At 40.6% G+C, this 15,017-nt stretch overlaps 1 protein-coding gene across 1 annotated transcript in view; it reads left to right on the forward strand.

Annotated features, from left to right (window-relative positions):
- Nucleotides 1-14,389: 14,389 nt before the first annotated feature.
- Nucleotides 14,390-15,017, forward strand: part of LOC143211396 (cGMP-dependent protein kinase, isozyme 2 forms cD4/T1/T3A/T3B-like) — a 181,119-nt gene continuing 180,491 nt past the window's right edge. Inside the window, exon 1 of the mRNA XM_076429041.1 lies at nt 14,390-15,015. Within this exon, the coding sequence (XP_076285156.1) occupies nt 14,546-15,015 (470 nt within the window). The 5' untranslated portion in view covers nt 14,390-14,545. The remainder of the gene's footprint in view (nt 15,016-15,017) is intronic.

Genomic DNA, 15,017 nt, shown 5'->3' on the forward strand with positions numbered 1-15,017 from the left:
AGCTTTTTAACGAATTTTCTCCGAATGAACTTAGATATGTATCGATAATATCATTAAAATGTCTTTACGGAAGTTATACAATACACCTAGAAGATTACAATATGGTAAAGTATGGCAATAATTAAAAACGAAATATAAATATAAACATTATACGTATTATATTTCGTGTTTATATTTTATTCTGTATTATCTATAGGCTCTATATAATTAACTTCCCGATTTTATAGGGAAGTTATTGTAATGACCCCGAAAATCGAAAATCGATTTTTTAGCAGATCTTCACGGTTCATGGTCATTGCAGTCATTTTAGACTATTTTCAGCAAAATGTTCGTATATATGTGTGTGTGTGTGTGTGTGTGTGTGCGCGCGCGTATGGCCGTTTCTATGTAATCAAATTTTTCGTTAACGTTTTCAGAAAAAGTAACAACGCGATCAGGATGATGAATGATGCAATCGATATGCCCCGCTGTAACTTAGAGCTGATTAGATTTTGGTCCATTTTGGTCAAGTAGTTTTTTAGTTTTATTAGTTTTTTCGAAAGAAGTTCATTCAACAATGCAATTTATACGAGAGAACGGAAAGTTTCCACCGAAGAAACAAACGTAATTACACAAAAAAATTTTTTTCGATTTCTTTAAAATTAAAAAAAAAAAATTTTTTTTTAATTTTTTTTTGTACCTTACGATGATGTTTCCGCTTACAATAATCGAAAATTACCCCAATGCAAGAGTGAGTTAATCATCTCTACTCGCGAGAATACATTTTCAAAGAATATCGATGAAAGTAAAAAAAAAATTTATATTACAGTCTTTAAAAAAACAATCAGTTCAAAACGAATTATTAACTGAGATTAAATTGAAAATTAATATAAACTATATGATAATTATTAATAACATTGATGTTGAAAACGGATTGATTAATGGAGCACACATGCGGAATATTAAAATTTATTACTTTTCAAGAAAATACTAAAATTCCGTCTATATTGTCGTTAGATTTTCAATTGGCCAGAGTAGGAGTGAAAGTAAGAACTCGTTATCGTGATTATATGAAAAATGCACAAATATTGATCAAAATTTTACACCAATAATAAAAATATCGAATCAAGTAAATATGTCGAGTGAGGAAAAATATCAAATCACACGTAGTCAATTTCCAGTGGTTCCTGCTGAAGCGATTACGATTCATAAAAGTCATGGACAAACATACGAGAAAGTATGTTTGGATTTTAAAAAATCAGAAAGGCGAACTTTACAAATATTGTATGTAGCACTGAGCAGAGTTTCAAAATTGAGCGCAGTTTATATATTTTGGGACAATTTAAATTAACAGTATCGAAGAAAACCAAGATCACTACTGCAAACCCGGATAATGAGGAGTTGTATCGTTTGCGAAAAACTAATTAAGACAATTTATTTTGCAACATTAGTATGCTATAACAAGGAACCAAGCGAGCAACGAGCATACGATGTTGGTTTAATGTGACGCCATATAGCAAACATTTTGATAAGTAGAAAACTATTGAATTTCCCTGAAAACGTATAATCTTCTTAAGACGTACACTTAATAATGATAATAATATACTGCAACTAACGAATCGGGAAGTTCTTTGTGTGGCTCGTGGAGAGTCACACACCAAATAAAAAAAAAACATTAATAGCTATAGGTACTACTAGCCATGCGTACCACTAACCCTTTCGCAAAAGCAGTCCTATCCGCGAGCGAGCAAAGCGAGCGAGCAAAAACAACCCTACTCGCGAGCGAGCGAAGCGAGCGAGCAACAATAACCCTCTAGTTTTTTATTTTATATGATTTTATTTTAAGTTAATTTCTATTTTATTTTATATTGTATACTATATATTATCTTTTAAGAATTTGTGTAAGATTAATGATAGTTAAGTAGGTTACTTAACAGTTAATAAAAACATCACCCACTGAAAAGTTATCATAACTTATTACATACCACGTTGTAAATATTTTCTTATAATTTTTTCACGTGAAACGTGCATTATTTCAAATTTTAATACAAATAACGTTCATGCACATGTCTGCCGAATATACCTAATGTACTTATATAAAAATCACATTATAGACAAGTTATGAAAGAAATACGTACCATTATTATTATTATCTATTTCATAAGAACGCACAGTTGATTCTCGGGTATCGCGATAACTCGTTCGCGCGATCTTGTTCTATTGTTTTAGAAGCCGCCCGACAAAGGTGAGTCATGAGTACACTGCGGATCTTTATGCAAAATAAAAAATGTTTGCATTGATTGCACGGCACATGAGCCAAATATAAATTGTATTCTTCTTTTAATTATCCTATTAAGCTGAAACTAATACGTTGATGTCCTTAAATATTTTTAACATGTCCACTGCTTTAAATTGAACGTGTACATTTTTGTCATACATGCATAAAATCCGCAGTCTAGTCATAAGCTTCCCGATGTGTCTGATGTATCGCGTACCCGACTCGAACCCGATAGGCGAAAAACCAAAACAAGGTAATAAAAGTAGTGGTTTTTTCCCCCTCCCCAAGTTAGCACAGGGTCCTCGAGGTCGAAAACTGAGATTCGACACCCCAGAGTACCCCTAAATGACGTGTCAAAATTTCATTAAGTTCGGAATACTTTCCAGGTAGACGCCTTTTTTCGACCTGCCGACTGGACTATATGAAAAAACTTGACGACACTGAGGAAAATGAAAAATTGAATAACTCCAAGAAAAATGGAAAACTTAATGACTCCGAGAAAAATAAAGAACTTACTGACTCTGAGGAAAATGAAAACTTTAATAACTCTCAGTTAATAAGCTGTCTTCAATGCCTCTTAAAAATGCAATTAATCGCATGTAGAAAAAATATTTAAAAATCCTTTGACAAATCTGTTTTGTGGCGTCAGGATACTGCTGTCGATATTCCATCACAGTTTGTATAGTATATATTATTTCTCCACTTTGTTTCTATATAAAATTTTAATATGATCCTCCATTAGTTTAACGCCCCGTTCAGCGGTATCATTGACCACCTTCAGTCTATGTTTCAGTCAGTCTACTTATTATTCATAATAACTTCTTTTTCCGATATTTTAACTGTTTTTCTTTTGTAGATTGGAGCGTATTAATGAATTTAGTTAAGGTAGTAGAGAGACTTCCAGGATTGCAAGATATTCATTTACTCATTTCTCGATAATACAAACACGGGGTTTTTCACTAGTCAAAAACGCTAGATAAAACATCGATCTAGGGCGCTATCTACCTCAAAAGTCCTATTTTTTCGATTACGAGGCGTAATTTTCATTATTCGGCAGCATGTAGCTATGAAAATAGCTATATGCGCAGTTGTATGCTTCCGAATAATGCAAATTACGCCCCTTAATATCTCTGTCAGTTATGTATATATAAAAAAACTCTTCAAACAAAAGTTGTAGTATATAAGGAGGTGGATATAGTATCAGAGAAAAAATTTTTTTTCAAAGTAATTATTTCAAGTTTTCAAAGTCACGGATGTTATTTCTATCAACAACTGTTTATGCTACATACGGATTCTTAAAGAGAAAAAAGACAAATTCAACGATATATCATAACGTCTATTTATGTAAAGATTTAAAAAATTCAAAATTTTCAAATTTGCTGCGCCTCATTTTCCCATGATCCAATCGGCCCCAAAATTTTTCCAGATCATTTTCTCAACATTTGTTACAATTCTGGTTTACGGGACAAAAAAATTTCATGGTCGAAAAATAAGGTCCACCCTAATGTCCATATACGTAAATTACGAGAAGCAGTAAAGGGTGCTTAACGTCGAAGAAGAAAATCCTGGTAATTAAAACTTAATATGTACTACATTCTACGTTATTAGAATAATTGTAGTTTAATTATGATACATTTTATATCAACATTTTTTATTTACACTTAGAAACGCACTGTCTCGGAAGGAAATGGACATTCGAGAGAAGCAATAAAATTAGAGCATCATCGCGAAAAAAGATGAGTTTGCAATAACCTCAATATTTTATGAAATTCTATTATAATTATAGTTATGACTGTGTTTTTTTATTATAGGAAGACAGAAGATCAAATAAACTTATGTATGCTAGTATAAAATCAATTTATATATATTATACAATTTATTTTATTATTTGTTTGACAACTAATAAATCTACAAATTGTTTCATAAACTAAAAAATACTTCCTGCATTTTCGTATTCTCCAATCAGTCCAAATAAATACCATCAACCTGTTCTCGATCATATACCAATTTTTATTAATGCAATTATGACAGTAACAACACGTTTCTATTTAAAATGAATACATATTTTGAACATAGTTTTAACATTTTTAATTTTTTGGAAGGTTAAAAAATGTAATTAAAAAAGTAATGAAAAATAAAAATTAAAAAAATATCCTCGCTGCACGGGGACCCGAAGGCTAGCTCCAGATTGCGATTCATACGCTCGACGGCTCGACAGTCGAATTTCAGTTTCGTTTCCGTAAGCCGTAAAGCATGGCAACATGGCAAGTTCTAAAAATAGATTGTGGCTCGCACAAGCAGCGCACACGGATATAGTAAAGGTACGCTGGTGAGTGTAGCGCGCGGGCGCGTTGCTAACACGATACCAATACAGTGTCTTCTGCACCGACGAAATGCCGTCGTTGGCCTCCTGTTTCTCACTCCAGTCAGAATATATCCTAGAGGGCGTAAGAGAACACCGAAAAATTCGAGTCCCGCCAACTCCCGTAAGGCTGGCAGTCTTTAACAGTATCTCGTCGGTGACCGGGCGCGACGGGCGCGGAGATAACGTGGAACTTACAGTAATCTGAAATACCACATCGCTAAAAGTTCTACCAACGACGAGATACTCGTCAAGTAGAAGAAGAATGATATAGTATTTACCCATTCTGTAATTGCCTTATAATACTATCACCGACGAAATGCTATCTCGTCTCTTTACCTAAATAGAACCAGACGATATATGACATTGTTCACGCCCGGGGCAAATCAGCTTGGATAATACATATATTTTGATCTGAAGGAAGGTAAAATTGCAAAATGTTGTAAAAGACAATAGGTATAGGAATAGAATTTATTGAAAAATCAACATATTTATTAAATGTGCAGCTATTAGCTCGATATTATCCTTTATTCATAAGAGACTAGAAGTTCTTACAAATAAAGGATAATACCGATTGCCCAGGTCTCACCACGAGGAGGTTGCTGCACGAGAGACCCGAAAGGGAGTCAGAACGAATGCAATATTCCTTCTGGCTCCCTTTCTTACAGCGACGCACTTATACTACATTACGCACGCAAGTCGAGCAATTATCGCGGAGCAAAAGGTGTGAATCGGAGAAGAAGTCTCCGATCCACGGGGGTTCAAAGGCGAATCAGGCAGAAGGCTCTGATTCTTTCAAAGTAAAAAATAAGACCGAACCAGAGCAGAAGGCTTTGGTTCGAAGGTGACGCGGCGCGTACAATGCTTGCAGTGCAGCTCCGGTCAGAGCCGATACCTGACGTGTCCTCACCAAGAGGAATGGACAGTGAGAAGTGTTCAAACGTAACACCATCTCTCTGCCAACTACCTGCCACCAGGCAACGCAATGCATTGAGATGACGTGGGTAGGATGACGAACAGAGAATTTCTCTGCCAACTACCTGCCACCAGGCAACGCAAAGCATTGAGGTAACGTGGGTAGGATTACGAACAGAGAGAATGGCAATACGAGTGAACAGGTCTCAATGAACCACCCCTCTCAATGTATCGACGCCGAATACCAGCTCCAATCGGTCTGGTACATACAAGCAAGGTCCGACACAGCAGAAGGCTGTGTCGGAATCCAGCAAACGAGCAAAGTGAATTTAAGGCAATAATTACTCGACATATTTAAAACGACGATATACAATCTTAATAACTAACGCACGCAAGTCGATGGAATTATACTAAATTACGCACGCAAGTCGATGGAATTATACCAAATTACGCACGCAAGTCGATGGAATTATACTAAATTACGCACGCAAGTCGAGCAATTATCGCGGAGCAAAAGGTGTGAATCGGAGAAGAAGTCTCCGATCCAGGGGGGGATTGAAGGCGAATCAGGCAGAAGGCTCTGATTCTTTCAAAGTAAAAAATAAGAGCGAACCAGAGCAGAAGGCTCTGGTTCGAAGGTGACGCGGCGCGTACAATGCTTGCAGTGCAGCTCCGGTCAGAGCCGATACCCGACGTGTCCTCACCAAGAGGAATGGACAGTGAGAAGTGTTCAAACGTAACACCATCTCTCTGCCAACTACCTGCCACCAGGCAACGCAATGCATTGAGATGACGTGGGTAGGATGACGAACAGAGAATTTCTCTGCCAACTACCTGCCACCAGGCAACGCAAAGCATTGAGGTAACGTGGGTAGGATTACGAACAGAGAGAATGGCAATACGAGTGAACAGGTCTCAATGAACCACCCCTCTCAATGTATCGACGCCGAATACCGGCTCCAATCGGTCTGGTACATACAAGCAAGGTCCGACACAGCAGAAGGCTGTATCGGAGTCAAAAATACGAGTCGAGTAAAGTGACGTTACGGCAATAATTACTCGACATATTTAGAACGACGATATACAATCTTAATAACTAACGCACGCAAGTCGATGGAATTATACTAAATTACGCACGCAAGTCGAGCAATTATCGCGGAGCAAAAGGTGTGAATCGGAGAAGATGTCTCCGATCCACGGGGGTTCAAAGGCGAATCAGGCAGAAGGCTCTGATTCTTTCAAAGTAAAAAATAAGAGCGAACCAGAGCAGAAGGCTCTGGTTCGAAGGTGACGCGGCGCGTACAATGCTTGCAGTGCAGCTCCGGTCAGAGCCGATACCCGACGTGTCCTCACCAAGAGGAATGGACAGTGAGAAGTGTTCAAACGTAACACCATCTCTCTGCCAACTACCTGCCACCAGGCAACGCAATCCATTGAGATGACGTGGGTAGGATGACGAACAGAGAATTTCTCTGCCAACTACCTGCCACCAGGCAACGCAATCCATTGAGATGACGTGGGTAGGATGACGAACAGAGAGAATGGCAATACGAGTGAACAGGTCTCAATGAACCACCCCTCTCAATGTATCGACGCCGAATACCGGCTCCAATCGGTCTGGTACATACAAGCAACGTCCGACACAGCAGAAGGCTGTGTCGGAATCAAGAAAACGAGTAACGTGAATTTAAGACAATAATTACTCGACTTACTCGGGTGCGGCCTATCGGCGATTCGGGTACCCCGGGGACGCGACACCCCGTACTCACTCACGGCACCATCCGTGAGTGAGCCCCTGGGGGACCTCCCTCGGCGAATAAAACTACAACTTCGTGGTACGTCCTCTTCTTGGTGTGTCCTCTTCTTGGTGTGTCCTCTTCTCGGTGTGTCCTCTTCTTGGTGTGTCCTCTTCTTGGTATGTCTTCTTCTTGGTATGACTTCTTCTTGGTGTATTCTAGCTGAAACAGACTAATAATATAGTTAGACATAACAATACATAACCCTGCACACGAGTGCAAACCTAATACCCGCTCACGAGAGCAAACCTAACACCAGCTCACGAGAGCCAAACAAACCCCGCACACGAGTGCGAATCTAACCAGCTCACGAGAGCCAACCTAACACCAGCTCACGAGAGCCATCAAACCCCGCACACGAGTGCGAATCTAACCAGCTCACGAGAGCCAACCTAACACCAGCTCACGAGAGCCAAAATTACCCCGCACACGGGTGCGGCCTATAGGCGATTCGGGTACCCCGGGGACGCGACACCCCGTACTCACTCACGGTCCCATCCGTGAGTGAGCCCCTGGAGGACCTCCGATCGGAGGAATACCAATTTCAGACAAGATATGAAAATGTTTCGAAGCGGGACTTGTGAAAGTCCCGATGCAAACAATTGGAAATACAGAAATACAAATTGTCGAGATCACTGATTGAAATAACGAACTCAAGGCGGGCCAAGGGTAAACGCAGAAAGCATTGATGTACCCTTGGCCGACAGCAAGCTATCTCAAAGTAAATTCACATACAATTTAATGAAATACATATGTTTCTATATCTCGCAAGTCTTAAATTCTAGTACACAATCTTATCGAAAATTGTACATGTGCAATGTGCAGCTATTAGCTCGGTATTATCCTTTATTCATAAGAGACTAGAAGTTCTTACAAATAAAGGATAATACCGATTGCCCAGGTCACACCACGAGGAGGTTGCTGCACGAGAGACCCGAAAGGGAGTCAGAACGAATGCAATATTCCTTCTGGCTCCCTTTCTTACAGCGACGCACTTATACTAAATTACGCACGCAAGTCGAGCAATTATCGCGGAGCAAAAGGTGTGAATCGGAGAAGAAGTCTCCGATCCACGGGGGATTAAAGGCAAATCAGGCAGAAGGCTCTGATTCTTTCAAAGTGAGAAACAAGAGCGAACCAGAGCAGAAGGCTCTGGTTCGAAGGTGACGCGGCGCGTACAATGCTTGCAGTGCAGCTCCGGTCAGAGCCGATACCCGACGTGTCCTCACCAAGAGGAATGGACAGTGAGAAGTGTTCAAACGTAACACCATCTCTCTGCCAACTACCTGCCACCAGACAACGCAATCCATTGAGATGACGTGGGTAGGATGACGAACAGAGAATTTCTCTGCCAACTACCTGCCACCAGGCAACGCAATCCATTGAGATGACGTGGGTAGGATGACGAACAGAGAGAATGGCAATACGAGTGAACAGGTCTCAATGAACCACCCCTCTCAATGTATCGGCGCCGAATACCAGCTCCAATCGGTCTGGTACATACAAGCAAGGTCCGACACAGCAGAAGGCTATGTCGGAATCAAGCAAACGAGCAAAGTGAATTTAAGGCAATAATTACTCGACATATTTAAAACGACGATATACAATCTTAATAACTAACGCACGCAAGTCGATGGAATTATACTAAATTACGCACGCAAGTCGATGGAATTATACAAAATTACGCACGCAAGTCGATGGAATTATACTAAATTACGCACGCAAGTCGATGGAATTATACTAAATTACGCACGCAAGTCGAGCAATTATCGCGGAGCAAAAGGTGTGAATCGGAGAAGAAGTCTCCGATCCAGGGGGGGATCGAAGGCGAATCAGGCAGAAGGCTCTGATTCTTTCAAAGTAAAAAATAAGAGCAAACCAGACCGGCTCCAATCGGTCTGGTACACACAAGCAAGGTCCGACACAGCAGAAGGCTGTGTCGGAATCAAGAAAACGAGTAACGTGAATTTAAGACAATAATTACTCGACTTACTCGGGTGCGGCCTATCGGCGATTCGGGTACCCCGGGGACGCGACACCCCGTACTCACTCACGGCACCATCCGTGAGTGAGCCCCTGAGGGACCTCCGATCGGAGGAATACCAATTTCAGACAAGATATGAAAATGTTTCGAAGCGGGACTTGTGAAAGTTCCGATGCAAACAATTGGAAATTCAATTCAACGGTCAGAAGACCAATCATAATTCTGCACATGAGTGCGAATACAACCAACGAAGCAGCTCACAAGAGCAATTGTAATCCTGCATACGAGTGGGACGTTCAAAATGTAATTTTTATAAAGAATAAAATTGATATATTTGAAGAAGACTCAATAGTCTTCATTGAAAGTCTCGATAAAAATTTCAAAAGTATGAAGGACGAGTTTAAGAAGACAAAAGAAGTTTTGAAAAATATTAGTAATCAAACTTACCGTTGTTCCTTGAATTGACAGTTGAAGGTAGGCCAGGGTAACTGTAGATGACCTCTAGTCCACCTCTGGTCCCTCCGGTTCTCCTGGCGCTCCTGGTCCCGCAGCACGTCCGCTCACCCCGCTTCCCCCGCCCCGACTGACTGACCACCGGTGAGCTCTCGCCGATCTGCCGAGCTCGAGCGGCGCCCCCCACTCCGCCGAATATCGATCGATGTCGATCGCCGTGACAATTATTGATAAATTTATTATTTCCAGCTGGTTAATGTTTATAACAATTCTATTTGACAGCGATGTCCACAAGCAATCCCTTGGCTATCTGACTACCTAATTTTTTAATAAAAGTGACTAATAGTTTTCGTGATACGTAATAACTTTTAAACCATAACATTCGCACGCATTAATTTATTCGATACAATTCACAGATAAATTTATTATATCTGGCTGTTTAATGTTTATAACAATTCCTTTTTCTAACGATGTTAACGAGCACTCCCTTGACCACCTTGCCTTCTAAATTTTTCGTAAAAATAGACAATAAAACTCGAAATATAGAATAACTATTAAACCATAACATTTGCACGTATTAATTTATTCGATACAATTCACAGATAAATTTATCATATCTGGCTGTTTAATGTTTATAACAATTCCATTTTACAGCGATGTCCACAAGCAATCCCCTGGCTATCTGACTACCTAATTTTTTAATAAAAGTGGCTAATAGTATTCGGGATACGGAATAACTTTTAAACCATGAACATTTGCATGCATTAATTTATTCGATACAATTCACAGATAAATTTATCATATCTGGCTGTTTAATGTTTATAACAATTCCATTTTACAGCGATGTCCACAAGCAATCCCTTGGCTATCTGACTACCTAATTTTTTAATAAAAGTGGCTAATAGTATTCGGGATACGGAATAACTTTTAAACCATGAACATTTGCATGCATTAATTTATTCAATATAATTCACAGATAAATTTATTATTTCTGGCTGTTTAATGTTTATAACAATTCCTTTTTCTAACGATGTTAACGAGCACTCCCTTGACCACCTTGCCATCTAAATTTTTCGTAAAAATAGACAATAAAACTCGAAATATAGAATAACTTTTAAACCATGAACATCCGCACGCATCAATTTATTCAAAATTGATTTTTATTATATAGAAGATAATGCCATGAGACATTTATTAATTCTAGCCACATAATTAATGTTTATAATAATTCCTTTTGCCAACGACGTGGACAAGTACTCTTATCTTAAGAGAATAACTATAACCCCGCACATGAGTGCGAAAACAACCAACGAAGCAGCTCACAAGAGCAATTATAATCTTGCATACGAGTGGGACGTTCAAAATGTAATTTTTATAAAGAATAAAATTGATATATTTGAAGAAGACTCAATAGTCTTCATTGAAAGTCTCGATAAAAATTTCAAAAGTATGAAGGACGAGTTTAAGAAGACAAAAGAAGTTTTGAAAAATATTAGTAATCAAACTTACCGTTGTTCCTTGAATTGACAGTTGAAGGTAGGCCAGGGTAACTGTAGATGACCTCTAGTCCACCTCTGGTCCATCTCTGGTCCCTCCGGTTCTCCTGGCGCTCCTGGTCCCGCAGCACGTCCGCTCACCCCGCTTCCCCCGCCCCGACTGACTGACCACCGGTGAGCTCTCGCCAATCTGCCGAGCTCGAGCGGCGCCCCCCACTCCGCCGAATATCGATCGATGTCGATCGCCGTGACAATTATTGATAAATTTATTATTTCCAGCTGGTTAATGTTTATAACAATTCTATTTGACAGCGATGTCCACAAGCAATCCCCTGGCTATCTGACTACCTAATTTTTTAGTCAAAGTGGCTTATAGTTTTCGTGATACGTAATAACTTTTAAACCATAACATTCGCACGTATTAATTTATTCGATACAATTCGCAGATAAATTTATTATTTCTGGCTGTTTAATGTTTATAACAATTCCTTTTTCTAACGATGTTAACGAGCACTCCCTTGACCACCTTGCCATCTAATTTTTTCGTAAAAATAGACAATAAAACTCGAAATATAGAATAACTTTTAAACCATGAACATTCGCACGCATTAATTTATTCAAAAAAGTAAAGTCTTTTCAAAATATTTCTGTTCAGATCGATTCTTGGAACATTTATGTATAAAAAAGTGAAAGGTAATAATTCTCGTTTATGAAATGTTTTGAAATTACAAACTGAGGTGTCTCGTATAAAATTTGAAATAGGAATTGTTGATTTTCCTAAAAAATTATGCTTCAATAATATATTTCTAGGAATTCTTTGTCCTTGAGTTTTGCTTTTAATATTGAAACCAACATCGTCTGAAATATCTGCTCGGTACAGAATGTAACAATTCATGATGATCAATATGGTTCCGTGACGATTTGCCTTCTCACCGACGAGAATCTCCTCAGTAGCCTTCTGCACTGACGAGATCATGTCGATGGCCTTCTGTTTCTCACTCCAGTCAGAATATATCTTAGAGGGCGTAAGAGAACACCGAAATATTCGAGTGACACGAACTCCCATAAGGCTGGCAGTCTTTAATAGTATCTGGTCGGTGGTAAAACCACAGACGAGATATAGGAATAGACCTGACACTGACACCTTATGGGACTTGGTGTCCATAGGAATCTGAAGTACCGACACCTTAAAATGCCAGTGATAGCAATAATTTTCTTTAAATTATATCCATAATTTGCTATTAATCCGGCTATAAATATTGTGCCCCTAGAAATAAGAATAATACATCTCTCTAATTCTATGTATAGAGGTGTTGACAGGTGTTGACACTGAATGGTAACGGGGTGTTAGCACAGACGAGATATAGGAAATGGGGTGCTAGGAACCCAATACCGACGGACACCAAAATGCATTGGGTGTCAGGTCATCGACGAGATACTATTAAAGACTGCCAGCCCCTGTGTTATTCAGCGGGACGGGTAACCGGGCGCAACGGGCGCGGGGATAACGGGAAAATTACAGTGATCTGATATACCACATCGCTAAAAGTTCTAAATAGTGCCAAAATAGTGCCAAAACATCGTCTGAAATATGGCGGAGAATGTAACATTTAATAATAATCGATATGGTTTCGTGATAATTCGCATTCTCACCGATACATCGCGACGAGAATCTCCTCAGTGGTCTTCTTTACCGACAAAATGCTGTCGTTGGCCTTCTGTTTCTCTGGATGGAGCCAGAATATATCCTAGAGGGCGTAAGAAATACCGAAAAATTCGAGTCCCGCCAACTTCCATAAGGCTGGCAGTCTTTAATAGTATCTCGTCGGTGTCTGTGATGTTATGACCAGAGTTGGGTAAAAATGTTCATTTACATAAAATTTTTATTTACATAAAATTTTTATTTGCATAAAATTTTTGCCCAACTCTGCTCATAACATAATAACATTAACACCGACGAGATACTACTGCCAGAGTGGGAAGCAGCAGATGCAAAGAGGGAAGCTAGCTGTTAGGGGTGGGGAATGGGGAGGCGGTGCGAAAGAGACGGGAATCTTGAATGGCGGTGGGAAGAAGCGAAACGGCTGTGACCGTTGGAGTTCGTCATAGGCGACGGTGGAGAACGTTGGTCTGTGTTAGTTAATGATAAAAAAGGGAAAAATCCATTTTTGTAATCAACAGACATCTACAAATTAATAAAACCATCATAAAAATGGTATGAATTATCCTAATTTTGGTCACCTGGATGATGTTACATATTTGATCAGTTTTACTTTTGCATTCCGCGGGTCAGTCGCCCAAGCACAATGGTTATTTTGTTCAAATCATTTGCCCATTATACTTCGTTGCGTTGGTAATGTAGGAAATGATATTAATACTGTTAATAACTTTTTTCTGAATTGCCAAAAATGCAAAGTACTGCCTTCTTCGAGTAAGAGTATTTCAATTGTTATTTCCAATGCCGTTTGATTGAAATGTGCCCAGCTCTGCCAACTCGACAAGCGAGATGTGCAGTGGGAACGTGGGAAGTAACAAGTGTAAAGCGGAAAGCTATCTGTCGGGGGTGTGGTGGGGAGACGGCTGCGACCGTCGGAGTCCGTCATAGACGACGGTGGAAAACCCTGGTTTGGATTAGTTAATGAAAAAGAAATTGAAATCCCTTTTTGCAATCAACAGAAAATATGAGACATGTGTATTCTTCGTCCTAATCAAACCATTCTGCAACTGATAACAACAGTCATTCTAATTTTTGTCACCTGAAGGATGTTACATATTTGATATATTGTGTCGGTAATGTAGAAAACGACATTGAAACGGTCAATAATTGTTTTCCGAATCGCCAAAACTCCCCCTCGCAAACATTATTTCATCGCAAAGTACTGTCTGTTTGGGGTAAGAGTACTTAAATTTCTATTTCCGATGCCGTTTGTTTGAAATGTGCCCAGCTCTGCCGGTCACAAGTAAATCCAGAGAGGGGCGACTGGATGGAGCGAGGGAGAGCGAAGTGTGCAGTGGTAAGTAGCGAGTGCAAAGAGGAGAGCTATCTGTCGGGGTGTGGAGTGGGGAGGCGGTGCGAGAGAGACGGGAAACTTGAACGGCGGCGGGAAGAAGAGAGACGGCTGCGACCGTCGGAGTCCGTCATGGGAGACGGTGGAGAACGTTGGTCCTCCACTGTTGGAGAGCGCGGAATCGTGGAGTAGAACGAGCCGACGACGCACCGTCCGGGTCGCGCTTCTCGTCGCGGCTCCTGTTCTTTCCTCGCGGTCGTTTCGTTCGGGTTGAATGAACGAGGGTACCAAGTGCAAAGTGCCAATCGGCGACGCCTGCGTGTCTATGCGCGTGTGCTTCGACTCCCTGTGCTTCTCGTCGACGCAGCAGCGGCTCGCCGACGAGGAGGACGCCTCGCAGCTGCCGACGCACGGCGCCGTGCCCGTGCTCGGAGCTGATCAGAGGCCCATTTCAAACGTCATCGGAGCGAACGCGATCACGACCATGGGCACCCTTCGCGAGCTCCAGGAGTTGTTGCGCGTCAAGGACGAGAGGATCGCCGAGCTCGAGGCGCTCCTCTGTCGTCGCGACGCCGAGATACAAGAGCTGAGAAGTCATCTCGACAAGTTCCTCAGCGTGCTACCCTTTAAATCGCCTCTGACACCCACCAAGCCCAGGCCCAGAAAACAACGGGCCCAAGGGATATCCGCGGAGCCGCCGCTCCAAGAATTCGCCTCGCTGACAGTCGTCGATAAGAATGACAGGT

The sequence above is a fragment of the Lasioglossum baleicum genome, chromosome 8, assembly GCF_051020765.1.
Source record: "Lasioglossum baleicum chromosome 8, iyLasBale1, whole genome shotgun sequence".
NCBI classification, from domain to species: domain Eukaryota; kingdom Metazoa; phylum Arthropoda; class Insecta; order Hymenoptera; family Halictidae; genus Lasioglossum; species Lasioglossum baleicum.